Below are 27,864 nucleotides of genomic sequence, written 5' to 3'. Positions count from 1 at the left end.
AGCACAGCAAAAGGGAGCCTTGGGGGTGGAGGGGGATCTGGGGATGCCTACTCTTCCTGTCAGGCTATACCTAGGGAATGCATTTCCAGCCAACACCCCCTTGGCTAGGTATCCCTCTTCTGGTCCTGCCTGTGCCATACTGGGCCCTGGTACCCCACACAAGACTGTTGCTGCTGTGCTCCATGCACAGCTCAACTCAGTGCAGGGCTGGGGACCAGCCCTGTTCTCCTGCTCCTATAGCAGGGCATCCCTGAACAAGCACTGTGATGCTGTGCCGTGAAAGTTGACTGCAGGAACCAGTGGCATATTAAGAACAGATTTATTTAAAAAGTGATAATCACATAGTTCATCTTGTGAGGAGCTCTGCAGCCTGGCCTGGGACCCCGCTGTCCCTGCGAGCACATGGAGTGTGTAATGAACTGCGGTGAGGCAGGCACAGGGGATGGCACGGCAGTGGGCAGAGGGTCATGGGCCTGACCCAGCCAAGAGACAACGGAGACAAACGCTTGCAGCTCCAGCAGTGGCAAGGAAAACGTCACGTAGCTGAGAAATACTCGAGGTACATCCCAGCAAGTCGTGCAGAAACCCGGAGAGTCAGGCAGGAGTGGCCGCATTGCAGGATGCGTGGTTAGAAAAAAAATACAAAAACAAGGTCTCTAGAAAAAGCTGATTCTCACACCATAGAAAATAGATCTGCCTGATTTCAGAAAGTGATTTGGTTTTGTATCTAGTGCTGATCGTTCCCATGCAGCGCATGAGGGCAGGTCCGGAGGCTGTGCGCACACTCGGGGGCTATCTACTGTGGTGCTTGGAGATTAGAGGAGAAGGTTCCCTCCTGCCCCACGACTGCATGCAGGCCAGGGTCAGGCCTTCTTGATGTTGTTGTGTTCTTGCCGCAGTGCTCTGGGCAGTTTGGGGTTAATGAAGAATCCTTTCAGGAACAAGTCTCGGACAAAATAGGGCAGGTAGCGGTGTATAAAATACATGAGCCCGAGGCCCTGCCCCGGGTAGTAGCGCACAGCTGGGTTGGCAGCGAGGAGCCCATCTGTGATGCTGTTCACCACCGCGCTGAGATCCTCCACAGCCACCTTCATGAACTGGATGAACTGCTGGTTGATCTCGTCCACGTAGTCCTCACCATAGGCCTGCAGCAGCTCCTGGGGCAGGCTGGCCACCAGCTGCTGCTTGCGCAGGTTCCAGAACGCGGGGTCACAAGTCGTCCCTGCAGTGATGTAGGCACTGGTGAGCTGTGCTGAGCCCACGTGCCCAGCAGACCCCACTCCTGCCCCACGCCTGCCAGCGCTTGCCCCACAGCACTTCTTGCCCTGTCCCGCAGTGCTCTACCTTCACCCCCAGTTCCTCTCTGTTGATGCCTGCAGCCCCTTCACCAGCAGCCCCCACTCTCCAGCATCCCAGGAAGGAGAGGATGTATCTGCCAGGGAGCAACAGTTCCTCTGAAACACTGACGGCTACCAGACAGCATGGGAAAGTGGTGTGGGAGTGAGATGGTGGTCCTGGTGCCTATTCATAGCCCAAAGGCAGTGGAGACAGCTTGCAATCTCAAGTGCTCTGAAGTACCTGTTCAGTGGTACCCAGAACACAGCCTGGGTCAAATGCCTGGCTTTTGAGGCATTACTGTAAAAGCAGCTGGCTGAGCTGCTGCTTGCTGGGTTTAGCCAGCTCCCATGGTTGAGGACCTGTTGGCAGGGCCTGGCAGGGCTTTGGTCCTGGCCCAGTGTCTCGTAGAGTAATGCTACCACCTGAGAACCCAAAGGCCACAGCGAGCTCCCACCACCGTGGCATTCAAGCTGCTTTAGCCACTGTCCTTCCGTGTGGTTGTCTTGGTCCTGAGGGCTGCTCCTGGGGATGCCAGGGGTGCTCTGGTACGCCTTGCACCGCATGGGATAGGTGAGACCTTGTCTCTGTGGGGAGTTGCTCAGACCGCAGCAAGGGACACGTAATCTTCTGTCATGCCAGCACGGGCATAGATCATGCTGGGAGCAAAGAAGCCTTAATGGGAGATGGAAGTATCCAGGGGGCAGCACTGAGTGCTGACCATCTGCTGTGCATGCATGCTGGATATATGCATATATACATGGGCCCAAAAGATATATCCTGTACTGCTAGTTTCCCTCTGCTGCTGTTGATCTGTCACTGCCTTTTATGCCTTCCCAGGGGCTCCTGGCCTGCCTCTGCTGCTATAATTATATTTGACTTCAAGGCTGTGGGAGCAGGTGGCACTCCAGCATCACTCATGTGTGACAACACTACCGTGACCAGAGTCGCTGCTGAGAGTGAGGGCAAAAATAACCCGGCAGGTGCCACAAAGCCCCGAGTCTCAGGCAGCTTAGCTTGGCCAGCTGTGGCAGTGCTGCTGTGTGAGTGGATGCTGACCCTCTTACCTGTTTTGTAGTAGCCAGGCAGGATGAGGCTGACTTTGACGCCCCAGGGCTGGAGCTCACTGCGGAGGGTGTCCATGAGCAGGCTGAGCGCTGCCTTCGAAGCACCATAGGCTGCCAGGCAGGGAAAGGGCAGGTCACCTTGGAGGAGAGAAAGTGCAAGTGAGCAGGCTCGTGAGTGGCTCTGTACATGTCCAGGCCAGCCAAACCCAGTGCCACTGGGAAAGCTTTTGCAGGGCTGTATTGTGCATTCTTGGCCTCTGTGCAGAGAAAAAGCTTAGGTTTTGTTTTGCTGAGAAAGCATCTCCGGTTTGCTCCAAATGAACGAGCTTGTTTAACGGGGAAAAAAAGTGGGGGGAAGAGTAGGCAGCTTTTCCCTCCTCAGCCTTCCAAATCGCTCGTTGGCGTCTCCAGTCAAGGCACATGGCAGATGTGATGGGGCTGCCTGTGCTCCTCAGCCCTGCCACATCCCAGTCCTGTTGGGCACTCTGCCCCTGGAACCTGTGTGCACAGACCCACAGCTCCCTGACGCTGGGTGCCAGCTGTGGGGCTCATCCCTGCCCTCAGCTCCTTCTAGGGGGCTGGTACCAGCCTGGTGGGATGCAGGAAGCGGCTGCTTCAAGGTCATCAGCGAGAGTGAGCTGGGGAAGAGGATGAGGCACTCAGCGCCTGGGCCCAGGGAACAGAAGCCATGTTGTAATGCGAGGATGCTTCTACGCACCCCTGCCACGGTACTGGGGTGCCATGGCACTCACAGGCCAAGCAGAGGGACAGTGTGTCCATCTAGGGAGCTCTGGGGTGCTGCTGACCACCCCTCCTGCCCTGTCACCCTGTCAACACCTGAGATGGCTGTGACTGGTGGAGGGGGTCTGGACTCCCACCTAAGCAGGCCTGATACTGTAGCCTAGCTTCTGCGATCAGTCGCTGGGGTTCCCTGGCAAGCTGTGGCCTACCACCCAGCTCTGCACTGTGTGGCCCTGTCCGCCGGAGGGGTCCCAGCTCACTGCACGACGGTGGTGCTGGAGCTGCTCACCCGCAGGGCTGCTCACGGTGACGATGCGGCCGCCGGCAGCGCGGAGCAGGGGCAGCAGCCCCTTGGTGAGCTCCAGCGACCCGAAGAAGTTCACCTCCATGCAGGCGCGAAACTTGCCCAGTGGTGAGAGCTCTGCGTCAGCAATGGTGTCATTGAAGCCGGCGTTGTTCACGAGGCCCCAGAGCCCTGCGGGGATGGAAAGCTTAAGGCAATGGCCCAAGCGGGACCTCCACCTCAGGGGTCCCAGCTGCTGCTCCTCTCGTGGTGGTCCTTCCAGGGGAACCATGGGGTACCTAGGGCCATGCCTATTTAGAGGAGGCTGTAGCTGAGGGTGCAGGCTGTGGCAGGGATACCTGCAGGGATTCAACCCACAGGGAGGGATTGAAGGCCAGGCTCAGCCATCCCAGATGAAGGCTGCAGTGCTGAGAGCCTGGGGAGCTGCGTGCAGTCTCAGGGCCATGCCAGGGGCCTGCACTCCTACCTGTGCTGTTGGTGTGAGCCTGGATGTGCTGCAGGACACGCTGAATGTCTTCTGGCTTGGTCAAGTCCATTTGCAACAGTGTGAGCCTCTGCGAGCAGCTCTTCTGCAGCTCCTGCGCCCCAGGGCCCTGCAGGTCCAGCACGCTGGCAAACACCCGGAAACCCATGGCATCCAAGTGACGTGCGGTTGCCTGCCCAAAGCCAGAGTCGCAGCCTGTGAGAGCCAAGAGGATGCCTGGAGTGGTCAATGATGGCTACCCCAGCCTTGGTATCCCCTGCTCCAAGCATCCTGCAGCCCTCTGGCTTTGCATCTGCGTTCCCAGGGATAAACCCAAGGGGACCTCCCTGCCTTCCTCTGGCTCGCTGGTTGCCCCAGGATAAGCCCAGGTGGTCCTGGTAAGCCCAAGTGTGCAAGGCTCCCCTCCAGGTCCGTGTGGCTCTCCCAGGCTCGCTGGCTGGTGTCTTGGGCCGCCCTCCCGTTCTCTGCAACAAAGCAGCCGCGGCCCTCTGCCCTGCTCTGGAGGCACTGGCTCCTGACTACTGGGAGGATGTGACCTTGGCCTAGGGTGTTCGCAGGTCACCTAGTTGCTGTTTTCTACCTCCCGCAGGAGGAAGAAAACACTCCATTATCTGCAAACCAATCACCCAGAGCGTGGCCCTGATGCGAGTGCAGATAACGCCGCGGCGGGCAGGCTCGGCAGCTGCAGGCACAGCTGCTCTCTGGGCCCTGTTGCGTCTCAGGAATTCAGACAGGGCACTGCGAGGCTCAGAGGTGGTGGGGTTTAAACCAGTACCAGGTCACGTCTGTCCCAGCCTGCTATGGCTTCATCAGCCACCATTAGGAGCTGACACAAGCCTAAATGAGAGATGCTGCCTTTCTCTGAACACTTTTATCCTCCCAGAGCTGCTCCTGTGATGCAGCCTGGGGGGCAAAATACGCAGCAAACCCCCACCACCCCCCCCCCCCCACACACACACACTTGGCTGGGGCATCAAGATTTAAAAAAAAAAAAAAAAAAAAAAAAGGGTAATCCTGGTCTGCTCTTACAACCCCACAATCTTCATCAAGGCCCATGAGAACATCCCACAGGAACACGGGAGCACTTGGTGCTGCTGTGCCTGTTTCTGCCCCGGCCTGCCTTCCTCTCTGTGCCCTGGAAGCGTCCGCTCTTCCTCTCTCTCGTAGTTTTACCAGGCAGCACAATCAAGACCAGCACGTAAAAACTCTCCTAGCACCCTCTCCACGGCTGCAGCTGCACTGCCCGCATGCCGGGCTGTACAGGAGCTGGGGGTGTGTGTGCAAGCAGACATGCATGTGTTACTGCTGTCCTGTCGCAGAGGTGACACAGCACTAGCAGAGCTGACTCAGCACTAATAGAGGTAACTCAGCACTAATGGCCCCCCCGCCCTGTGGTACTCCTCATGTGGGAACTGAGGCTTGTGCAGTGCTCCTGGGACTACACAAATCCTCTCCCAGGCAGAGACATGGGCAACGCTCTCTGCCTGAAATGTTGCATTTCCCACCCCCCCCAACCCTGGCCAGCCCAGCCCCTCTCCCAGTCTCAGTGGTGCCCCCGGGATGCCAGCCCTTTCCAGCACAGCCTTGTAGCTGGCACGCTCCTTGCAGCACCCCTGCCTGCCCGTCCTGCTTGCCAGCCTTCACCGCCCCCAAGCTCTCCGGCTCTGCACCCTGTGGCTGCCGAACAGCCCCAGCTCAGTGGCGCAGCCCCCCAGGCAGAGGTTCGCTGGGGGGTGCAGCACAGTGACGGGGCAGGTCCCTGGCCGACGCTCGACGCTCGGGGCCAGCAGCAGCAGCTGCCAGGCAGTGGCAGAGTCAAGCAGGTGGCAAGAGTTGTTGGGCTCAGTGGAGCCAGGAGCCCGCAGGGATTGTGGCCCCGGGCAAAAGAGGGAGGGATGAAAACAAACAATGCCAGCAAGGTACAGCGTGTTCCTGGGGCTGATGGCAGTGCTGATAGCTCCGCGGGGGGAGCCCCGTGCCACCGTGGCTGCCTGGCCACATTAACCATTAACAGGGGAGCTCTGCGGGCAACCTGGGAACACGCAAGCTCTGCAAGGCCAGTTCCATGGCCCTGCTCCCGTGCATCCCCCCACCCGGCCCCCAGCAGGGGCCCTGGCACTCTTGGGTGCTCCCCGAGGCACCCGGTGACCTGCACCGGGGGGACAACGACAGTGGGCCTTATCCAGCACAGCACCTCCAGTCTCAGCGTGATGCAGTTATTGTGCACCACTGCTCCGTGTGGTCCTCCCCCAAGGAGGGAAAACAAGTGGGTTTAAGCCTGCTCTTAGCCAGACCTGCTTTTGTAAAGGCACCAGCCTGATGATGGGTGGTATCCAAAGTGCACAGCAGCCATGTGATCAGGGCACCCTGCGATGGATAGGGCTCCATGCTGGTCCAGGCATTGCCGCCTGCTCCGCATGCCCCGGAGCAGCTCTGGCTTTCCCAGCTTGGGCTAAACCAGCATCCTTATGGCCAGAGCCCTTGCTGCACCTGGGAGCCGCTGAGCTGCTGGGGTAGAAATGCAGTGCAGAGGGCACCCAGGGGTGGCTTCAGGGTGGACATGGAGACCAGGTGCCAGCCTCGTTTCCCTGATCAAGCATGCTGCAGCTGGGAACAGGGCGCTGCCTGCTCCAGCACTTTGGGAGCTAGATAAGCTATGCTCAGCTCAGTGCCTGTGGTCCAGTCCCAGGCTCTAATTTACTTTATTGCCGCGTCATAAACCCATAAAGACCCTGGACAAATGCCAGGGTGATAACACACCCCAGAGATGGCCAAAGAGGTGCTTACCTGGCAGGATGCAGCTGTTAACACAAGTGCCTGGAGGGACCCCAGCCCCACGGGACCCTACCATGGCAGGGAGGATCCTTGCACCTCAAGCCCTGCCAATATCTGGCCTCATGGATGGCGAGACACGGTGGCTCCCTCAGCCCTGGGGCTTCTCCCAGAGCCTGTTGCATTCGGGCTGCTGGATGCATGACACCACTTAAGCCTTAGGGGCAGTTCAGACAAGGTCTCCGCCTTGGCAGAGCTCCCTTGGGTGCCTCAGGCTGGGCAAAAGCCACAGGCTGCACTCCCAGCTTTAAGCTGGGCAGATTCAGCCCAGGTCTGTGCCTGCCTTTTAGTCCGTTCCCCATCCTGGGAAACCCATGTGCCAAGGCCTGGCTCCCAGCAGGATCCAGCACGTGGGAAGCTGGAGGCCACGGATACCCTGCAGGCCAGCCTGCTGCAGGCACCCACTGGGTGCCTCTGAACCCCTCACCCCCCCAGCATGGCCATGGCCACAGTGGGGCCCAGCACCTGCGGTGGGCACGAGCCAGTGTTTAGCTGAGCCAGCTTGATGTTGGCCAGGGCATCTCAACCAGCTGGCTCAGCAAGCCAGAGGGCTACCTGCCAGGACTGGGCAGTGAGCAGCAATAGGCAGCTCTGGAGATGCCACCAGGGAGGCCACCAGCTTGCCACGGTGCTGCAGGCTGCCCGTGCCATCCCTCGGCAGGGCAAGCAGCACCCCCACCCCTCCGCTCCCCGGGAGGAACGGGAACAAGTCGTGCTGCCAGCAGTCGGCAAGATAAGGTACATTTCGCATTTCCCAACAGGGCAGGAGAAAACGGTAATAAAGATAAGGCTTAAAAATAAAAGTGCGCTTGGCCGTGTCCCTGGGGCGCTGAACTCCACAGCCAGCATCCTGCCTGCTCCTCCACCTCTGCCACGACATGGCTACCCGCGCTGCCTCCCTCCCGGCCCGGGGATGAGCTCTGTGGGATGGGAGAAGCTTCTAGCTAAAGCATTAAATGCCCTGTGTTTTTTTCTCTCCCGACAGTGGGAGCCCTGGGGCCTGGCTGTACTTCTCGGGGGAACAGGAGTGTCCCCGGTAGCCCCGCACACAGCAGCTTGCATGTGTGGGGATGCAGCACAGGTCCTGAAAAGCTGGGACCAGCTTCCTGGGGCCAAGGGCAGGAGCCAGCTGCCACCTCACGGCCATACTCCCAACCCTCAAATACACAGACGCCTCCCCAAAGGCTGGCACAGAAGGCCACAGCAGGAGCCAGGATTGTAGGCTTGTTTTGGCCATGCCCATCAAGTAGGGAGCAAATTCTGTGCGGAAGAGCTAAAGATGCCCTTCCATATCCACACCCCAGCCAAGCCAGACCTCTTGGGGATGGGCCTCTGGACCGGGCAGCAGCTGACCCGCTACGACACATAACTAGAGCTGGTTTGTTTGCCACAGAGGACTGGGGCAGCCAGAGGGTTTGTTTCGGAAGTTTTAATTTATTCACCAAAAAAAAAAAAAAAAGAAAAAAAAACCTCCTTGGAGGCTGGCAGAAGGCCCAGGGCCAGGAGCACTGGCGGGACAAGGGCCGTGATGCTCTGGTGTTATTTAAGGACTTTGCTGATGTCTTAATGCGCCGCTCGAATTCCCAGCTGATGCTGAGCTGGCAGAGCAGGGAAGCGCCGCAAGGAGCCAGGCGAGGACACATGGGAAAAGAGCAGCAGCAAAAATTCAGCGTGAGAAAAGGCAAATAAAGTGGCTCCAGAGCCCAGTCTGGGGGAGGAAGGAAGCTGAGGTGCCTGAGCAGGCAGGGGACAAGTCCTGGGAATGCAGGAAGGGAGCTGGCAGAGAAAGTGGGCTGCAAAAAAGAGCCACCCAAATGTCAATTCAGCGGGCACTAGCGCCCATCGGGGCACTGCTGGGTTTGCATCAACACTTACACTCCCAGTGGATACCCAGCCGATGCAAAGGGCCACCCTTCCTCCTGAATTCTTCATGGAAAGCTTCAAAACAGCTGGTTTTATTCGAAGATGGACCCAGTGTTTGGTTTTGCAGTTCTCTTGTGGCTTTGTCTTTTGGGAGCGTTGGAAAGGCAGATGGACAAACTCTGCTTCAACCAATGCATGCTCTCAAAGCTGGAGGAGGATCCTGACTCCCCTGCCCCCCAGGCACAGCAAAATGCGTTTTGCGCCAGTGAGTGCTGAGCCCCAGATGTACCAGGGACACCACGCTGGGGTATCAGTGGCAAGGAAGAGTGGGAGGAAGGCTGCAACGTCTGCCTGGCTTGCAGGCGCATGCTCAGGCATCGCTTGTGGGCCTGCTCCAGCGTCCCGTTAAAAGGACATCAGATCACGGAGAACAGAAACACGGGGATGCAATGGAGAGCAAGACTTGAAAACTCGGGGCCCGAGGCACCTGGTCCAAAAGCACTGAGCCAAAGGGCCAAGTTTACTCTGTATGGCTACGACAGCATGGCCTGCTAGCCCCTTTGAGGGGAGGCTGCAGAGGCCGGTTTGGGAGACACACGGATGCTAGCTTGGCCACAAGCACTGTTCGGCCTGAGCTCCGAGGAGCTCCCACAGCCCCTCCGGGGAGCTCTGGAGCCGGACAGTCTGACCTGGCTCTGTTGATGCTGGAGTCAGGCACACTTCCGTCGGAGGATGCTGCGGCGCCTCATCGAGAGGGGGCCCCAGAAGCCAGCCAGCACCCCCCCCCCCCCCCCGTCACACCCTCACGTACCAAATGCTTTTGCTTCCATCCCGTTGGGAGAGAAGAGGGACCACATCAGCATTTCAGTCCAGACGCCACGCTGCTGAGCTCAGGAGCGGGAGCAGCCGAGAGCTGTGGGGACTGCCAGCACAGAAAGGCGCGGGAGTGCGTCGGAGGAAGGCCGGCAGGGCTCTAAGCCCACATCAGCTCCTCCCTCCCTCTCCCAAGCCTGCAATGCCAAACAATCCCCCACGCTTGGGCCCTGATCCAGCAGCAGTTGAGCACATGCTGCAGCATTTTGCTGAATTGGGAGCAGAGGCCATGTGGAGGCCAGTCTGGGTTGCAAAATCAGGACGACCTTAAATCTGGGTCACCCAGAGAGACTCTGCTCCAAACCCCTGTGCTTATGTGGCAGGGACCTGTCAGCCCCGCTGCAAATAGGGGCAAATGTATGCTCAAAGGGTTCTCCATCCTCTGCTTTTTGCTGAAGCAGCAGGTCCGTCACCAGGCTCTGCTGCAGTTCCCCTGGGGCTTTTCAGAAAGTTTGACCAGTATCTTGGAGCATGTTTGGGCACTGGAGGAACTGAGCCTGTTCCCGTATGCCAGTCCATGAGAGATGCTGTGTAACAGCAATGAGATGCATCGACACGAGCAGTCAGGCCAGGGGGGAGGGTGGCTGAGCCCAGCTAGCTCTGGACTCAGCTTTGTCCCAGGAACGCCAGTAGGGATCATTCTGATCTCTGGTCCAGCCCTGATCTAGTCCTTCCTGGACCAGAGACATCCTTTTATCAAACACGCCCAGGTTCAGTTCAACATGGGAGTCAGCAGCAGAGTCATGGTAACTGTCAGAGACCTCTTCAGGCTGCTTCTCCTCTCCCATTCTGCTCCTTCACTAGCTTTGCTCCAGCAAGGGAAGGCATCAGGGCTGGGACAGTCAAGGGGTGCCAGCAGTGCTGGTGAGGGGGGAGGCCCCTGGTGCTCAGCGAGTGGTGACCTTGCAAGAGCCCTTCCCATGGGTGGGAAGGTCAGAGGCAGCCCTCGCGGGTCTGCAGTTCTCTCCAGATAGGATCTTCTGCTTTGGGTGCCCCGTGGGCAAAAGAGACGATCTCAGACAGTCTGGCAGGGATCAGGGCCAGCAGTCTGAATGAGCTGGTAACCCCAAGGGCTGGGCAGCCCCTGCCATGGAACTCCATCCCACCTGACCAGCATCTCAACACATGCCCAGCAAAACTGAGGTAAGACCAGTCCTTTGGGGATACTCCAGTTCCAGGCAAACCCAGAGGAGGCCAAGTTCCTGCCAGCACTGTGTCATGCATGGCAGATCATTGCATCAGGCTTCATTCCTGTGCACAGCTATTTCATTCAGAGCAGTGCTCTGCTCTGCTGAGCCAGGCACCCTCTGCACTCCAAGAAATCCTGCCATTGCTCTGCTGGGGCTGGGTGAGGTGGGGCAGCCCATGTCCCCAAATCCCAGAGCCATCCCAAGACATCAGTCCCAGCAGTCTCTGCCAGGTACCTACCTATCACACAGAGATTTTTGGGCCGCACACCCCACCAGCCTGCTAGAGCTACCTTCCCAATTAGTGTCCATTACCAGCAACCCTGGGGCCCTACGAGCCCACACAACCCTTGTGCTGGGGTATGGGGAAGCTCCCTCACATGGGAACAAGAGCCTACACTGGTGTCACGAGGCCAGTCCCATATCCTGCCCCTCTCTACACTTCCTTTGCCAGAGCCCTCTCACCAGCTCAGGACCAAGCCGGTGAGTCGAAAGTGCCTTTGCAACATCCCAGGCTGTGTTCTGAAAGACAGAACCTGGGATGGACCCAGATAACCATGACCAAATCTGGAAGATCTAGAGGGTGCAAAGACGCAGCAAAAGTCACTGCTTGGCCACAGCCACAAAAATCCAAGGTTTCTCCTCTCACAGCTGCTCCGGCAACTGCATCATCACATGTTGCCAATCACAGCAAGCTGGCATCTCTGCCCTTGTCTCTACCAGCATCTCATCTTTGTGCCACAGGACAGTTCCTTGCAAGAAAGGCATGGGGCTAGGATAGCACCAGCCTCAGAGACACCCATCAGCCACAGGAGGGCTTGAGACAAGGCCAAGCGGATTATGCTCTGGATTTGTTGTTTCCATAGGCTCAAGCTCAAATCCTGCCTGGGATGCCAAGTTAAACAATGCTGATATTTTGCTCATAGGTGTTCCCTTCTGGCACACCAGAATTCACCATTGCTGGATTCAGTTCAGCAACAGCAGCTCCTTCACATGCCTGGCCAACTGGGAGACTGCAGCTAGATGTAGGGCACAAGGGCTAAACGCAGCACCAAGTTGGGGGCTTCACGGCATGAGAGCCGGCATCTGGGAAGCAGACACACGGGTGCTAGGCTTGTCAGGACAAGCAGCTGGGCTGATCCCAGCACAGGGGCTGGAGTGAGGCCTTTAGTCCAGCCAGTTGCTCAGAGACTGTCACCCACGCTCCAAGCCGACCCCCTGCCCCAGACATCAGTAGCTCCAGCGCAGAATAGGGACCTTCTTGCCGCAAACACTGTTCAGTCAGCTGCAGCCACAGCTCAGCACACAGCATGGGCAAGCAGCAAGCCTGAGAGCAGAGTCAGTCACTGCCTGGGATCCAGGTCTGGAAATGCCTGATGAAGGTACCTGGCTTTTGTCTCCAGGGACCAGTGGTACCTGGGCTGTGTCTTTGCTGTGCAAGCTGGGATCTGCCAGCTGCCAGCTCTGGGCACCCAGCCCAAGAACGGCTCTGCAAGGGCTGCACACGCAGGAGGCTGCTCCTGCCATTCCTCTGCCCTGTCACAGTAATGCTACACGCACTGAGCAGGCAGCCAGGGGAGCCTTGCTCTGGGGCACATGCGGCACTTTTACCCCATTGCGACCACAGAGCTCAAAGCATACACATGCACCACTCACCCAATGCCTGGAGAGCGGTATGATCACTGCTGAGTCTTTTTTTGGCACAGGGAAAAGGGGAGCTTTACTGGGAGTCGAAGAATGCTTCATCGCTGAGGAATTACTCACAGGTTTGATGGCAGCTTGGGAGAAAGCTGCAAAGGCTTGTTGAGCACATGGAGCAGGGACAGGCCTGGTCAGAAGTAGCAGCCGATTGAGGGGGACTGGCAGAGAGAACAGGGACTGCAATGACAGGGTAAGGGATGTATGAACCAGGGATTTTCACAGAGACCTTTCAGATGAGAAAGCCCAAGGTGAGACAGCCCTTTCAAATTGATAATGAGGAGGTAGCACTAAGCAAGATGTAAAGACTGTGGCGAGAGACTGGCTGTGTGCACACAGAGCTGGAGCTGCAGAGAAAGCTCGGCCTTATGGGCTCCACAGCCCTGCATCCACATTGAGACACGCTGAGGCTGTTCAGGTCAGAAAAAGAGCTGTGATGCCTCCTGCACTGGTGAAGGAAGGGGAAGAGGAAGATTCACCTTTCTGATCTGCTCCTGCTGAGCCTGAATGGGCTGTGGGATACTCCAAATGTGTTGAGAAAGCATCAGAGATTGAAGCTAGATTGGAAAGCCTAAAGCAGAGGGAGCCTGCAGAGTCAGGCAGGGCAACGGGTCCTTTGCAGGATGTGCTGATGAAGCAGCAAGGGGAATGGGAGCGGAGAAGAGGTCTGAGACAAGAGCCCCAGAAAGAGACAATTGCCTGGAAAGGTGCAAGCAGCTGGGTCAAGCACAGCCACCAGTTTGGCGGGGCAGGGGGGAGGCTGGAGATGGCAGCCTGACACTGAGCTTTGTTCTCGCTGGGAACCATTTCAGCCCCAAGCTAGAGCAGCTCCTCCAGCCAGTGCTTGAGGCTGTGAGAGCTCAGCTGAGGGACCTGGTGCTTCTGCCTTAAGGGAGAAGGGACAGAGAGGCACAAGAGAACAGAAAGGTTAGAAACAGCCCAACAAGAAATGGCAGATTTAGGTACATCTGGGATCTGATGAGAGAGGAGCTGGACATCCTGCTCCCACACCATCCTTTCTAGCAGCCAGGACTGGGAGAGAAGACTTTGCTGATCCCCACTGCTTACCCACAGCAACCTTGTGCTGGGAGGAGATGCAGTTCCTCAGGAGCATCACTACACTGGTCCTTGCTTGTCTCACAGCCCGTGGCAGGCTGCCCCCTCTACTCTTCAGCACTAAGGACCTACTCAAAGCACCTGGGCGAGGAGCGATACAGACTGACCCCACAGCCAGGCTGCAGCGGCACAGTGCTGCACAGCCCTCCCTCGGTGCACCCAGCCCGTTCAGCCATTGCAGGCAGACCCAAGAACCAGTTCCACAGAGGGCATAAGGCAGCACATTCGGTGCGGCGGCACGCTAGCACAAGGCACACCGAGCCTCTCCCTCCAGGGACAGGGTCTCCAGTCATGGGGCAGGGCCCAGTCAGGAGGAAGCACTGAACAAAAGGCCATGTGTCTGGGGCAGGGCCCCAAAGCCAACACCTCCTGGATGCCATGCAAGTTTGGAAAGAGGAGTGATAAACAGGTGATGTCAGCCTGAAACGAGAGAACAAATTCTTGGCAAGGCCATGGGGAGGGAGGAGACTGCAGGAGCACCTGTGCCTGCAGCAGCTGAACTGCAGCGGCCACCCACCAGCCCACAGGCTCTGGCCAGGTCAGCATCTCTGCTGGCCAGAGCCAGAGTTGGCAGCGCACCCATGGCACGTATGGGTCCGCAGCCAGGCACGGGGCATCTCGGCAGATGCTACCAGCCACCTCCTTGGAGATCAGGAGTGCCAGGAGCCCAGTAGGGCCATGGCATGCCTGATGTGCTGGAAGGGGACCATGGCATCAGCTGCAGGGAGCAGGCAGTGCTTGGCCAGTCTTTGTTAAAGGCCGATTCCCTTTGCAGCAAATTGCGGAGCTGCAGAAGGGAAGCACGGAAAGTTCTGGAGGGATGTGACCTCTAGGCCAAGCAGCATCCACACAAAGGAGACAGGGTGTCCTTCCACCTACCAGGTGTTTCCTTAAGCCATGTATTGGAAACAGCTGCTACCAGCTGAATTTGGGCATGGGACACCTCCTGACACCCAGGCTGCCCTGCCCAGGGAGAGCAGCCCGGCCCTCCCAGCAAGGCTGGGCTGGACAGGAGAGTGCAAGCAGCTCCCATCCCATAGCACCCAATGGCTCTGGATGTTCCCACTGTCCACAGGAAACTGCACCCTGGTCGGTGGCTCTCAGAGAGGCATGTAGCACTGCCGCATGGGCAGCAGGGTCAAGGCCTTCCCCCTGCCTCTCCCTCCGGTATCCCCTTAACATCCAGCACAGTAGTGGATGAGGCCAGTGTGGCAGGAGCTGGCTGTAGCTCGAGCCTGTACTCATGCTGCTTGTCCTCAATGTGTGCATTCAGGAAGCAATAAACCAAACTAAACAGAGGGAGAAGCCTTCAGAGACAAACTAAATCCCATCGTTGCCCCTGCCAAGTGATGGGCTGAAGACAGACAAGCACAAAAGAACACCCTCGGTGGCCCGGGTGAGCATCCTTGCTGCTCCACAGCCTTGCCCTTGCAGCCCTTCCCTAGGCAGGGCCTTGGCCAGGGAAGGTAACCCCCATCCCCGGGAGCCCCCAGCTGCCATGAGCCGAGTATGCAGGCCCCTGCGTGGGTAGCTGCTGCCCCACCAGGCCCACGCAGGAGCAGGGAGATTAATGGCCAGTGTTGATGACTCAGAGCCCACCTTGGAGCCCTGGATGAAGTGCCACCCCTGTGACCCTTGAGCTGTCCAGAGGCCACTGCCGGGCTTGCAGGCTGCAGCTGTGGTGACAAACAGAGCCAGGAGGCAGCAGCCTCTCCATGCACCCAAGCCCATTGCCCCCAACAGAGCAGAGTCAGTCCCCATGGCAGCTAGAGCCCCCAGCGAGGGCAGGGTGTGGGGCACAGCAATCCACATCCCTCCCTCAGACTTTAAAGCTGTTCACATAGTTCATTTTATTGCACTTTCTTATTTTAATAGGGAACCCTTTGAAATAGGACCCTGGCTCAAGTCTGCCCTAGTCCCAGCCACAAAGAGGTCACCAGCCTCTTTCAAACAACGTGTCTGCACAGAGCAGCAGTCTGTACAACCGGTCCTACTAGAAACAGATGGCTGTTTGTCAGCAGGCTGCTCGCCCTCCTCCCCAGGGTTCACCAAGAGCTCAGGCAGCCTTTTCCAACAGGCTGCAGGTGTCTCGTACGAGGGCTAGGTGACTTATCCCCTCCTGGGTACAGCCATGGGATGCACCAGGCAGACATTCCAGGGCCTGTGCATCCCAGGACCCAACCTTCTCCTGAGAGCAAGAGTGGAGAAAAACTTGGGGCTCTTCGGTGCCTTATGCCCCTTGAGCAGGGGTGGCACAGGGCTGACCTGGGGCTGGGCAACAAGGTTCCTGGCTGCAGTACCCCACAGGCCCCCGCACTGCAAGAAACCTGCAGCCATGGGCAACAGCACAGAATGCGCGTGGCCCTGCTGAGGGTGCTGGCAGGAGCAGCACGCAGCGCCTTCGAGGGCCAGATGGTATGAATTATGAAGGATTAGCCAAGTGTTTATGAAGCATTATGTGCCATAACCTCCACACAGAGAGATATGTTTCACTTAGCAAACCAAAGAGAAGGGGAAAATGTGATTTCCTGCCTAGATAACTCAAAGAAGCAGTGCCCAGCCTCCTGCATTGCACAGAAGATAAAGAGAAGCCCTCAAGGACTGTGCCTATTTGTGACCAGGACTTCTTAATTAAAGCCAATTTTTCAGAAGCAGACACTGGCTCTGATGCACCAGAATTTGTAGACCCAACATCAGAAGAACAGGCCTGAGATAAATCACAGTAGGGAGATGCAGTTTTCCTTGTCTCTATCACTAAGAGCCACTGAGCCACCCAGATGCCTCTTCTGTCCCCAAACTGACCAGTGCATGCTGTTTTCAGCTTGCTCTTTTTACTCATGCCAGCCAGGTGCAAACATGGGCTAAAGTGGCAAGACAAACACAAGGCCCAGTTACAATGGCAAGTGGGTCTGGTACAACAGGGGCAGAAGTGATCCCATCCACCTTCCCATGAAGGTGTGTAGGAAGAAGCGAGCAGTGTTTCACAGCAGTGCTTAGTAAGGTGCTGAAGGACTGGATTTCCCCAAGAGCTTGAAGCAATTTGCAGTCAGCCTTGGTGCCTCGGAGCATGCTTTTGGAAGGGTGGCTTAACACCTCAATCATCTCAGACTGAGCTCAGCCTAATATATTGCATCCATGGGAACATCAGATGCCTGTGTGAAAGCACTGGGATTTTCTTCAGATGTAGGAGCAATAGGAGTAAGAACATCTCAGGAGATAACCCAACCCTGGTAAGGCAGCACAACCAGTCACAGGAAGTCAGTGAGGACTGGCCACCATCTAGTGGGACAAGGGACTGACGAGGCACACGCCAAGCACGTCCCCATCAACAAGCACCAAAACATGCTAATCCCAAGCTGTTACACCAAACACTTCTGCAAAAGACTGCGCCTGAGCAAGATGCTGCTGTCTCAGGTGAAGTGCTACGAGCCATCGCTGAGGCCAGGCCTCTGCTACTGCTGCACCAGGGCTGGAGGGAGGTTCAAAAACAACTGCTGAACCGAGCACCACGGAGGAAGTGACTATCCTCTGAGCAAGAATTACTGTGAAGTTTCAGGGTTTCGCAGAAAAAGCATGCAGGGAATTTCTTAGAATCAACAGCTCCCCACCTCCTCTCACAAGATGTGATCATGAGCTGTCTCAGGCTGAAGTGGAGCGGGCAGCTTCCAAGAGGGGAAATCACCTCCTAAAGAGGTACCAACAGTGGGACTTAAGCTTAAGGATTTGAACTTCCTTCCTGCATGTTTCCCATACTCTGCTCTTGGCAGCAGGAGTGGTGATGTACCAGGTAGGGACAAACTAGGTTTAGAAACCAGAAACAGTGTGGCTATAAACCATCCATCCCACTAAGGACAGGATGCGAACTCCAAGCTCCACCAGGAGAAGATCACCGTACAAATATCGCCTGGGAAATTGTACAATTTGTACCTTTCGTTAAAGCTAATCCAGAATTTATGTCCCCCCAAAGAAGAGGAAGTTGTAAAGAAGAACTTCAGAGATAACTGGGTGAATAATCACCTTAAAACAGAACATGATGAACCAGGAACGCAGAGCCTCTAACACAAAAGTGATTCATCAACAAGAACTGTCCTTGGGGAAGGACACCCACCACCAGCCCAGGGCCAGCCAGGCTGCAGCATGACAATTGATTGAGATAGCTGCAAGCCAGCACACACCTAGCCTGGGAAACGTGCAGGGAAAATCAGAGACTGTGCAGACAGGCACCAGCGAGCAGATCAAAGCCACCGCTAACCTGGCTCAACATCCTGCAACATCTGTGTATGCCTGAACTCTTTGAGGCTGTAAGAGTGTGAAGAGTGAGATGCTGAGAGTCAGGCTAGAAGTTAAGATGGCTCTTAAGAAAGCTCTGCCAGCCACTATCACAAAGCAGTACTAAAGATGCTACCAAGGAACAAGGTGAAGGTTGGAATCTGGGAGGGTCAAAGAGAGCAAGGCCAACTGCTGGGAGCCTAACTGGAGCAGGAGCAAAGATTTGATGCTGTGCCTGCAGCGGTCACAGCTGGGCAAGGTGCCAGGCAGAGGCCACAAGCACTGCTCAGATAGCATCCCTGCGCTGAAAATTGGCTCCCCAGGGATTCTCAGCAGGCTGGGGTACAGGTCTCAATTACTTCTCATCTTCCACATTCAACAACACATCAACGCTCCAGAACACACTCCAGCAAGGAGAGGGCACATAACATGTGAAGCACAGTCACAACTGCAGTCTGCTACAAGCAAGGGCTGGCCTATTCGCATGCAGCAGGAGGGATGATGAACTGTTCTGTTGCAGAGCACTGTGAGCCACTAACACTGCCATGGAGGCAAGAGGGCTCCCAGGACATGCCAGGGAAAGCATCTCTAGCAGAGACTGCAAAGCACCACAACAACTGCAGAAGAAGAAAAGAAGAAAGTAAGACCTCCTCTGTAAGGCCAAGCTGGCCAAGTCCAAGTGGTGGGTCAGGTGCAAGGTGGGGAGAGTCCTGCTCCAGAGCAGCCTAGGTCTGAGCTGCCATCAAGGTAGTGCAGTGCCACTCCATGAACTCCAAAGGGGAGCTGGATAGATCACACAGAGCCGACCAAAGCAGTCGCTCAAGTGAGTGGGACTCATGATTTTAAGCACCTTGGTTTGCAGCACTTGTGACACTATATTGAAGCTATGAGAATTTCACTGGAGTTAACAAAATACCCCTAGTCTGATGCAACTAAGTTTTAATTTGCTTATAAGGTGCCATCTTGTTACTCCTGCTGCTGCAAGAATAAACTCCTGCACAACCCATCACATACCACAACCACCCACCCAGGCAGATAGAGAAACATTTTTAGAAAGTGAGCAAAAACATTGGAGTGAGCATTATCCGAGTTTCAGCCAAGACAACTTTTGAAATATATGAACTATGTAGATCTCCAGGCTATTCACAGGCAAGAGCCATACCCCAAAGGCTACCCCAAGCCACACTAGCTACTTCTATGCCGAATTTAAGTTGGGGCCTCTCTCCCTCATCCACCACCAGTATTTCCCACTAGCTCTTCACAGTCAGAGTTGGGTATCACAAGACAACTTTGGTGCATTTTCCCCTCATGCATGGGAAGGAGTCCCTTCACGTTGTTTTGGTTGGGCATAGCCCTGTCAAACTACTGCCTGAGCTGAAGAGCAGCACCCCACACATGACACTTGCTTGGGACAAGCCATTCTTGGCATGAGTAGGGCCCAATGTGCCACCTGAAGTGCAAGGGAAGTCACCATGGGAAGGCTGCAAACTCCAGGTTAGGGGGTTTGTCTCTACTGGGTATCTGGGGCCCTGGAGGGGAGCAACCATTGGGCCATGGTGTCTTTGGAAAGAGTTGTGAAAAATAGATGCGTGTTGTATGACATTCACACAAGATTGAAGCCTGACCACTAGCAGGGAAGAAGGACAGAGCAGAGAGATCACAGGTCTGCTCAAGAATATTTCAGGTAGTCGCTGAGAGACTCAGTGTGAGAAAAATCACCACCAGCAGAAGAATGCATGGAGGAAGGCTTGAAGAAGGAGATCAGATGTTCAAAGCCTCCAGAGGACATTGAAGGCAGGTACCTCTCCCACTGGAGCCAAGGAAGTCTGTTTCTCCTCTCCATCCACAGGCACCCACTACCTGGTCCCCAGGGTCACCAGCACAATAAGAGGCTATGTTACAACACAGACTGTAAAGCCGAAAACTGCTTCTCAAGATTACAGCCTTATAGACAACAGATCCAGGGACAGCACCATATGTGATAAAAAAGCACTGAACAAGAAAGAGCTGATAAAGCTTGAGACTGGCAGCTCTCCAGGGAAGAAGGAAGCAGAAGTGTTATGTTGCACGTGAAGGCACATACAGGCTAGGACAAAAGAGGAGAGACTGAAAGCTGCTATAAAAAGTGGATATAGTGCAGCAGCCAGGGAGAGCTAGAGAAATAGGAAACACTGAGGCATACACTTGGCAAACCTCAAAAAAAGTCCCAAACTCCACCTATAGCAACACATCAGCAGCGTGACTCCAGAGTTCTCATTCATTTTCCACTTTGAAAGCTTCATGTTGGTATCTCAGATCCAAAATTTCAGGATGGATCTTGAGAGGTGCAAAGCATGAGAGCCCTGCAGCCTTCCTTCCCATAGGAGCCAGGCCACAGGAGACACTGCTGAACTATCAGCTAAACAAGCACAGGAAAGCAGAGGCCACCTAGACAGCCTCCAGCTGAGGATGTTTTGGACCAGCACTGAGGGGGGAATATCTGGAGAAGGCAAATAGTTTGAACTGGCTTGATACAGAGGCACATTCAAGACATCCCCAGCCCAATCACATGAAAGATAAGCCTGGCTGTGCAAGCCTACCAATTCTGTGCTGCCATTAGTAAGGCAGCTTGGCTTTTGTGTAGTTAGATCATTGCTTATGAGAAGCTAAACTCACTGGGTAACACTATACAAGGCCTCATTAAAGACAAGCTGCTCATTGGACTAGAGGATAGCAACTGCCTATACTTCTTTACTTCTGAAGTATTATCATGACATTCTCATTTCTGCAGCAAATGGTCTCCAGTTTGTTGCTCTCAAACCCCTACATAACCCTGAGCTCTAATCAAGCCAGCTTGGGTCTCTCACCCACCTACGTTCTCCTACAACATGCAACTTCCATGCACTTTTCCTCCTAATCAGCTGTACTCATCACTTTTGGTTAAAGGCACTAAAAAACCCAAGTCTGTGCTAGAGGGCTTCAAGAGTGCTCATTTAATAGATCAGTGAGAAAGCGCTAAGCATATATCTAAATGTCTGTGGTGAGCAGGGCTAGGTAGGTATTTAAGAAACTTGTCAAGGGGAAGGAGAATCCTAAAACCTTGGAGGACTACTGACAAAATGAAGCAAGAGCTTCACCCCTGCAAAGAGTAGCAGAGAAAGAAGGCTTTTCACTCTGCACCCAGAGATGGGCAACAAACTAACTAGATACTTCTACCTAGAGAGTTAAGGGATTTTTACGATTTTTATTTAATCTGCAAAAGACTGATCATACACCTGGGTCTGCAGTCTGTTTGGTTTTAGTGTCCCTCCCCTTCCTCCCCACTACCACACACAGCTTGGAGGAATAGTTCTCTGCTGTTAATTTTTAATAGGTCCTGGAGAGTTCCAGAGAACTCATTGATTTTCCTCCTGCATTTAGATAGTCCATGGAAGAACCTCAGCACTTAGACTGTCAGCTCAACAACTCTAGAAACAGACTGGAACAGCTACTATAGGGAACTTACCTACAGAGAACTATCACAACATGAAGCTTTAGTTGTATCAAAGACTACTCATTTGACAGCTGAAATGTTGCTACTATTTCTTAAATCAGTAACAACTTCTGCAAGTTCTATTTGTTTTTTCACAGCAGTTCAGTTAGACTATTTGCACTTTAAAGGAATCAGAGCTACCAAGTGAGCTGAAACAAGCAGTTAGGTCCAAAAGCATAACTAAGCATGCAAAAGCATAGAACGGGAGTTATCAGTCAGGGTATTAGCCAGGGGCCATGGAGCAACCCATTCCTGGGACAATCCTGTTTAACCCAGTTATCTCCATGACGATGCCGAGCGCAGTCAGAGGCTGACGGGAGGCTCAGTGTCTAATACTGACTGGAGCCACAGCCGAGCGCAGGCGGCCAGGACGCAGCCGTGCCCAGCTGCTACCTGCCTCACAAGGGGCCTGACCCTGCAGCAGACACACGTCTCAGAGCAGGCAGGCACCAGGCTGGGGCAGCACCCGCTCCCACTCCCCTGTGCTCACATGCCAGGCACAGGATAACACCAGACCATGCCCATAGCAGCTAGCAGAGAAAAGGAAACCTGCACGTGTTTGGGAAACTGATTCCAGCAGTCACTTCTAATCACGTACACGCATTACTGAACAGCACCATATCTTGACTCCTTACATCTCTCGATCACCCAGTACAGCTACCCACAGCAGGAAAGTAAGCCAGAGAGCATCAGAAGCTGGAGCCTGCAAAGTCCAGACAGGAAGTGATACTGGTATTTTACAAGGAAAATGATTTACCTTCACAGCAGAACAAGAGTCCTGACATCTGGACTGAATCATTTTCACAGCTCTACTGCAGTCACCAGATGCTGCAACATCTGTTGAGTCCATGGGAAATGTTTGAGGCTCTGTTTGACAATACGATCATGTTGCAAAAGCTCTGTTAACCTTGAAAGTGATCTTAAGCTCTGACCCATTTCAGACTGTTAATGGAGCATGCAACTGCAACAAGAGCCTCATCAGGAAAACTGAGTTTCCTTTGTAGGAGGAGAAGGAAGAGTAAGGGTAAGAACAGACAGCAGATTTGGTTCTGAATCAGTCTGACCTATTAACTGCTTTTGTTCTCCAAAATGATTTGTCTGGAGACAGATCGGTGTGCAAATGCATCCTTTGCAAACAGCAGAGATTCACTATTTCAACTTTTCATCCAAGCTGAAAGGAAAAGTGTGAAAACTGATACTTTGCTGCACAGAACTCCGATCTTCTCTGCTCCAGCCAAACAGAGCATGCACACCAGGTCTACAAGCTGTTTTTCATTCAGTCCTTTCCATGAATCTCCAGTAAATAAGACAATAGCTCATGTGTGAAAAACCACAGGCAATCAGACACTGTAGAGCTACATGACAGCAAGAGATTCACAACTGCTTCAGCTGCCTCCAATTTTCAGAGAGCTGAGCCACAGGATGCTTCTGACAGTCTCTTCACCATCTCCAGCAAACCCTAGATTCCATTTATGTTTGGTTATTTCCAAAGAATCACCGAATTTGACAGATATTTACTAAGGCCAGAAGGGACCAAGTGATCATCTAGGCTGACAGCTGAAGTAACCCAGGTCAGTGAGGCCTGTTCATTTCTTGGAGCCCAGTAACTAGTGCTGGAGCCAAAGCAGACCTTGCAAAAAAGGCTCTCAGTCTGGATCTGGAGATGCCAAGAAATGGAAGTTCATCACCCAAGTTTGCTTGCACAGTTACCCATTTAAAAGGTGTGAGCAGTGGCTTTGCACAGGCAAAGGGTTACAGAAGTTGGAGTACCTTTGGGGTAGATTTCCAACAGGAAAGAGATAAGGGATACAAGCAATGCCTGGTTTCCACTCCCATGGCACAGAACTACTCTGGATAGTGCCCACTCACTCACACAGTTTAGATTAGGGAAGAGGTGCTGCACGCACACACAAACTAGCCCTTTGACGAAGCATTCAGACCAGCTCTGCTCCCAGTGAGCCACTGGTCTCCCCCCCACCCCCACCCCCCACCCCATGCATCATTGGCCTTTGGTGCCCATCAACCTACGAGTAGCCACAGTGCCATAGGGCGGCCTGACCACACACCAACAGCAAGGCATGCAGGGTATCAGCTCCTTCTGAGATAGGACTCCATAGCTTGGCTGCTCTGGATCAGCCTCAAACCAAGCAGCTGGAGCAGTCCTCCCACACTGCAAGAGGAGTGTGCCAGCATCAGTGCAGCATCCTGAGCTTGACCAAAGCTGGCACCTGACTGTGGGCTTCTCTTTGAGGCAGGTTTGGGCTCACTGAATGGTTCAGAGCCCCATTTAAGGGGCAGCATGGACACACTGCATGGTCTTGCAGGTTTAAGTCCCCAAGGTCTCCCAGCACAGGCCTTGAGCACCTGAACCCTTCACACCTCCTCATGCTGTCCCATCCTCCTGGAGCTGATCTCTTGCTAGTCTGTGCTGCACAGGAGGGCATTTTCCTCTGCCAACCAACCCCTTCTGTGTCCTCACACTCAGTGCAAATAGCTATGACTTTTCCTCAGAAGGCAGGATTAACACTTTCCTTGCCCCTGAAGGGGGGCTGCATACTCCAGAGGCACGCGCCCAGAGAGGACATGCAGTCAGGACAGAAAGCAAGAACCCCAGAGCCACAGGCACAGAGGTAAACGCACAGCAGCTGCATGGCACAGACTAGTGGCAGGCTTCTGTGGAGCATCCCCTGGGCTAGTGGAGTCCGGCATCGCCTGTCACATCGCTCCCCTGCAGGCTGCATGCCTGTCCCTGCTCTGCTCAAGTCTCAGCCAGCTGGGTGACACCTGAAATGCAAATGTGCAACACAGATGGGAAACACCACAACTTCCTAGTCTCACTTTGAGCATGAGACTTTCTAGTCCGCAGAACTCCCACAGGGTCAGCAGCTTTGCTCAAGGGCACACATCTGTTCTCATCTCCCACTGGGAGGCAAAGCTAGGTTTTCTTCAATTGCTCTACAACCTAGAGTGCTCTGACTAGCCATCTATACCTAGATTGGCACATGGAGCAAAGGCACTGTAGGTAGAGCTCAGTTTAAGGTTTTTTCCAGAGGGGTTTGCAAGAGCAGATGGCTGGGAGAGCTGTGGTGAAGCTTTGACTGGGAGATGCACCAGTGCTGAAGCCCCATTCCGATGCTCCAGGAAAGCACTCTTAAGTTAAACCTGCGCAACTCCTTGCTACAGGATTAAGCCAGCAGCCCAGAAGTGGTCAGAAGAAGAAAATGCATGCAGCTTTTTGAGCTGGGACCCATGCTGTTTCAGGGGCAGGCATTAACAGATGAGAAGGGATTAGGAAGAGGCTTTGTTGTGCTTCTTGGTTAAGTACAGAGCACAGAATGGCTACCATCCCCCTGCAGGGTCTAGCATAACACTCAGCAGGGTAGGAGCCCATTCCTGGACCCCACACATCTCCACTGATGCCCCTCCATCCCTGCCAGAAGTCAGCCACTTCCAAGCTGCTCTACCCTGATCTGAAGGACACATCCAATCCTGATCTGTCCAGTATATTGTGCTGGTCCTGGCCTGCAGCTCACCTCAGGAAAACCCTGTTCAGTTTTTAAACTGGTCCAAAGCAATACAGAGAGCAAGGACCACCACAGGCACGTTCTGACCAACAGCCAAAACCTTTGCTTCACGTGGTCTGCCCCAGCCCAACATCCGTGACCCACCTCTGCATTCTTCTCTGCGGCATTTTACTTCCAGCAGGCAAGAGGAAGGAGGACAGATGGCCTTTCTCCAGGAGGCCTGCAGGCATTCCCTGGCTGCCCTGTGCCCGGCAGACAGCACAGCCTTCCCAGAGGAGACACCAGGAGCAACTCAATACCCAGTTGCCAGGAGGTGCCTTGAACTAACCCACAAAGGAATCAGGCTAATTATCACACATATAGGCAAATGACTGGACAGCTGCCCAAACTGTGAGCAGCCCTTTGCATTTGTACCTTCAAAGACACCTGTTCAAGCAGCTGAGTAAGGAAACACTGACCCACATCACAAGCTGCAACCTGAACCTGTAAAACCACAAAGTATTTACTGCTAAAAGCAAACACCGGAGCTGCAGAGGTGTCATTTACATGCACCAGGGCAAGAACACCTTGTTCCAGTCCCTGACTCACTAATTACACAGGCAATGCCACGGACACAGGGCTGGCCAGAGCGCATCAGCAAGACAGCGCACATATTCACAAGTATATGGCTGCCATGCATGTCTTCCCAACAAGAAGCCCTCCCCAACTAGCCCAGCCCCGCTGCTACTTTGACCTTCACTCAGCTGAATCATCTGTTCATTCACCAGCTCCTGCCCTGATCCTCCAAGCTTCCTCCTTCAGAGAAGCTGCCCTCCACGCTACACCTAGGAGCAGCTCTGCTTCCCACCTCCCATCCGCACTACAGCGGCCTTCAACCTGCAAACGAGATTGGACTCTCACCTCTCTCTCATAGGAACTTTCCCCATCGTAAGATGATCTTTCCTAGAAAGCATGTACATCCCCTTCTCCAACTCCCTGCTCTCACTCTGAGCACAGACTCGGAGCTCTCTGAAGGCAGTCCAGACCTTCCCACCGAGACACGGGCAGTGCATTCTCAGGACCACTGCCACAGTCTTGCCTTTCCTGCAGAGCAGATGCATCTTTGCACCTGCACAGAAACAGAGAGCTGGCAGATCCCTTCCCCAGCACATCAGCATTAATGAGAACTCTGATTTGGGTGTTCCCTGCTCACTTTGTGCCAGCTGCCACTGTCTCAGAGCAAAGTACCTGCAGACACTGACCTCAGCCATCCTCACCACCCTGAGGAGGTGCCTCCAGCACAACTGCCAAGAGAAAGGAGAGGGTAAAGCACTTGTACACTGGAAACTAACACCCTAAAGAAATTCAGCCACAAGCCAAGCCACAGCTGTGCAATCCTGGCCTGGGAGAACACAGTGCCCCTTGCAGAAGGGCATCTCACCAATTCCACCATGTGCCAGGCAGCCCTGAGAGGAGGTGGGCACCAGCAGCAGAGCAGGTGTGCTCAGGGATTCCCCTGCAAAGAGAGGGAGTGGCCTCATCTGCCCCCAGGACACCTCTGCACAGATCAGTGGTGCTCAGCCCTAGGGCAGCCGGTACTCACCATAGCCTCTAGGCCAGACATGCCACAAGAAGCTTTCAGCCTTCTAAGAACCAGCACAGCTCTGGAGGAGAGGCAAGAGCAGCTCCCAGGCCAGCCAAACCAGAGGACCAGCTCTGCTCCAGGCTGGCCATGCATCCCATTCGATAGCCTGGTTTTCAGAGGAAGCAACTCATGCTGTTACACTGGGACTAGCAGTCAGAGCTTGAGCCAAGGAACCACTTCTAGGGGCCTATGTAACATCCCAAGGTAATTACTTGGGGGTCAGGGGACCAAGGGCAGATACAGCCTGGCCTTTTTTGCTTGGACACAGAGAAGGGTGGAAGAGCACGTCAGCCGAAGGCCTTGCTGCCATCCTTCCTCCGGTGCCGCCCCAGGCACCGACAGCTCAGAGAGCCGGGCCAGCAGCTGCAGCCCGAGCCGCGGCAGCACCCACAGGCCACGCTCCCTGCCACCTCAGCGGCCCCAGCGCCACGGCAGCTCCGCACCGGGGGCTTCGGGGCGTCGAGGCTGCGGCTCCCCAGGCCAGCGGGGCAGGGGGCCGGGCACTCACCTGTGACGAGGACGGCTCTGCCCGCCACCGGGAGCAGCCTGCGCGGCGGGGCCCACCGCAGGAGCAGGCAGGCGGCGGCGGCGGCCAGCGCGAGCCCCAGGGGCAGCGGGAGGCAGGCGCGGCACAGGCTCTGCAGCGCGGCCAGCAGCGCCAGGGGCAGCACCAGCGCCCGGCCCAGCACCACGTCCCGCCGCGCCGCCCGCACCGCCAGGCTGCCGGCCAGCGCCGCCCACAGCGAGCCGTACGCCCAGCGCTCCATCGGCACCGGCGGGGCCGCCGCGCAGCACCGCGCCGCCGCCCCGCTCGCCCTGCCCGCGTGCAGCCCGCGCCGCCGCGCCGCTCCCCGCTTATAAAGGCGCAGGCGGTGGGAAAGGGGCGGAGCCGCTCCCGCCCTGCCAATGCGAGAAGCTCGCCCGGCTCCGGGCCACCAGGCTCGGCTCGGCTCGGCTCGGCGCCGGTGCTGTTCACCCCGGCTGGGCACGGCTCTGTTCAGCCCGGCTCGGCCCAGCCCGGCTCGGCCCAGCCCGGCTCGGCGCGACTCGGTTCGGCGCAGCTGCACTCGCAGCCCCCGGATGAACCGCCGGGGCCGGGGTGTCCCGCCGCGCCCCCGGGGGGGGAGGGAGCTGCCTGCGGGCAGGCCCGCGGCGGCACGCCGATGCCAGCCCCATGGTGGCAGGGGTCGGGGGGACAGTCCGCAGCCCAGCCCGGCCCTGGGGCTCCCGGGCAGCGGGGAGCTGGCCGCAGGGCACCGGCCCCTGGCACGCTGCAGCCACCTCAGTGCACTCCAGCCGCGCGCCTCAGCCGCACGATGGCTGCGGGCTGCCAGCCCGGGCGAGCAGCCAGCATCGCGTCAGGATCACTCCAACATCACTGTCGCGGGCCCCTGAGGTGGCCACCGCCTGCAGCAGGGCTGTGAGCAACCCCAGGC

General features: G+C 55.6%; 1 protein-coding gene across 3 annotated transcripts; it reads right to left on the bottom strand.

Moving 5' to 3' along the window:
* Positions 1-302: 302 nt before the first annotated feature.
* HSD11B2 (hydroxysteroid 11-beta dehydrogenase 2) lies at positions 303-27,260 on the bottom strand. Of its 3 annotated transcripts, XM_026104022.2 has the most exons (6): positions 26,937-27,051; positions 9,438-9,548; positions 3,914-4,126; positions 3,433-3,618; positions 2,403-2,540; positions 303-1,222 (listed from the first exon to the last, which is right to left on the bottom strand). In XM_026104022.2, exons 2-6 carry the CDS (start codon positions 9,487-9,489, stop codon positions 864-866), a joined length of 948 nt encoding a protein of 315 aa, XP_025959807.2. In that variant the 5' UTR covers positions 9,490-9,548; positions 26,937-27,051; the 3' UTR covers positions 303-863. The 3 variants fall into 3 exon arrangements, with proteins under 3 accessions (XP_025959807.2, XP_025959805.2, XP_025959808.2); XM_026104020.2 differs by lacking the exon at positions 9,438-9,548 and having other exon boundaries at positions 26,937-27,260; XM_026104023.2 differs by lacking the exons at positions 3,914-4,126; positions 9,438-9,548 and having other exon boundaries at positions 26,937-27,260.
* Positions 27,261-27,864: the final 604 nt, after the last annotated feature.

Source organism: Dromaius novaehollandiae, chromosome 13 (genome assembly GCF_036370855.1).
Source record: "Dromaius novaehollandiae isolate bDroNov1 chromosome 13, bDroNov1.hap1, whole genome shotgun sequence".
NCBI classification, from domain to species: Eukaryota; Metazoa; Chordata; class Aves; order Casuariiformes; family Dromaiidae; genus Dromaius; species Dromaius novaehollandiae.
The sequence above is the reverse complement of the archived record's forward strand: the minus strand, read 5'-3'. Positions and strand labels throughout refer to the sequence as shown.

Coding starts and splice junctions, on each gene's coding strand:
- HSD11B2 (XM_026104020.2), bottom strand. CDS start 27,195: ATGGAGCGCTGGGCGTACGGCTCGCTGTGGGCGGCGCTGGCCGGCAGC. Junction 3,619..3,913: donor GGCTCACACCAACAGCACAG/GTAGGAGTGCAG, acceptor CCATCCCCGCAG/GGCTCTGGGGCCTCGTGAAC. Junction 1,223..2,402: donor GCCTGGCTACTACAAAACAG/GTAAGAGGGTCA, acceptor ACATCACTGCAG/GGACGACTTGTGACCCCGCG.